The 1144-nt window shown below is 45.0% G+C and overlaps 1 protein-coding gene across 1 annotated transcript in view; it reads left to right on the forward strand.

Moving 5' to 3' along the window:
• LOC104982649 (multidrug resistance-associated protein 4-like) overlaps positions 1–1144 on the forward strand; it is a 350332-nt gene that overhangs the window by 112040 nt on the left and 237148 nt on the right. The window contains 1 exon segment of the mRNA XM_010832083.1: positions 495–744. Within this exon segment, the coding sequence (XP_010830385.1) occupies positions 495–744 (250 nt within the window).

Below are 1144 nucleotides of genomic sequence, written 5' to 3' on the forward strand. Positions count from 1 at the left end.
TCAGGGTCCACGTGTGTGTGACTTGCCCTGACTCCATTGCTCCAAGTTACATGCCTCTTCTCTGAGCTCCTTTGGGGGCTGTGATGACCATCTCTAATGTCTCCCAATTTTGTGGTTGCTAATTCTCTTTGCCCATAAGTTCATGAGTGCCTGGAAGGGAAAGGATGTGTCTTTCTGTGAGGAGCCGGGCACAGACTTGTGATTATGAATGCTTGTTGAATGAATGTTCAAACCCCGTCTGATTGACCCAAAATGTTTGCAAGTGTGGCATTAAGCCTCCTTTTACTTGAAAGAGTGAAGTGGTGATGCAGTGTATGGTCCTGGTGTCAGGCAGACCCCTGAGTGTTCACTATGCTAATGTCTCCATGATGTGAGGGATGGTTTATCTTAATCTGTGTCTACTCCCTAGAAAGGGGCCACTCACACAGGGCACTGAATTCACATCTTGTATGTTGATGCTTCTTATAAAATCTTTGTCCTACTTTCTTTTCCAGGAAGGAAATTTCCATAATTCTGAGAAGTCCCTACCTTAGGGGCATGAATTTGGCAACATTTTTCACTGTAAGCAAAATCATGATTTTTGTCATCTTCATCAGCAATGAGCTCCTTGACAACCTGGTCACAGCCAGCCAAGTGTTTGTGGTGGTGATGCTGTTTGAGGCTCTGAGGTTTTCGAGCACCCTCTACTTCCCCATGGCCGTCGAGAAGGTGTCAGAGGCCATCGTCAGCATCCAAAGAATCAAGGTTTAGTGAAAGATAACTTTTTAAAGTTATAGGTGGATTTTACCTAAAACTCCGCCTTTTATGTGGTGTCACTGTGTGCCTGTTAAGTGAGATTTAACTCTTTCAGTGCCAAGCAGGCAGTCTTTACAAAATGTATGTATTCCCCTCTTTTCTTAGGTAAAGTGAGTTAAAAGTACTGTAAAATCCATGCTTGTTTAGGGCCAGTAGTACCAATGGCAGCAGCACAGGCTCTTGATATGCAGTGATGGCTGCAGGATGATTAAAATGTCTACAAGCAGAAGAAGCAAACAATTGCATCTGCTGTGCTGACTGGAATGACTAGGCAGCGACTATGCATAGTCCTGGGGTGACTAGGATTCCTCTCTGGGCCGGGAGGGGAGGAACTTGCTGAGAAGTCCCT

This window comes from Bison bison, unplaced genomic scaffold (assembly GCF_000754665.1).
Source record: "Bison bison bison isolate TAMUID 2011002044 unplaced genomic scaffold, Bison_UMD1.0 scf7180017864535, whole genome shotgun sequence".
NCBI lineage: Eukaryota > Metazoa > Chordata > Mammalia > Artiodactyla > Bovidae > Bison > Bison bison.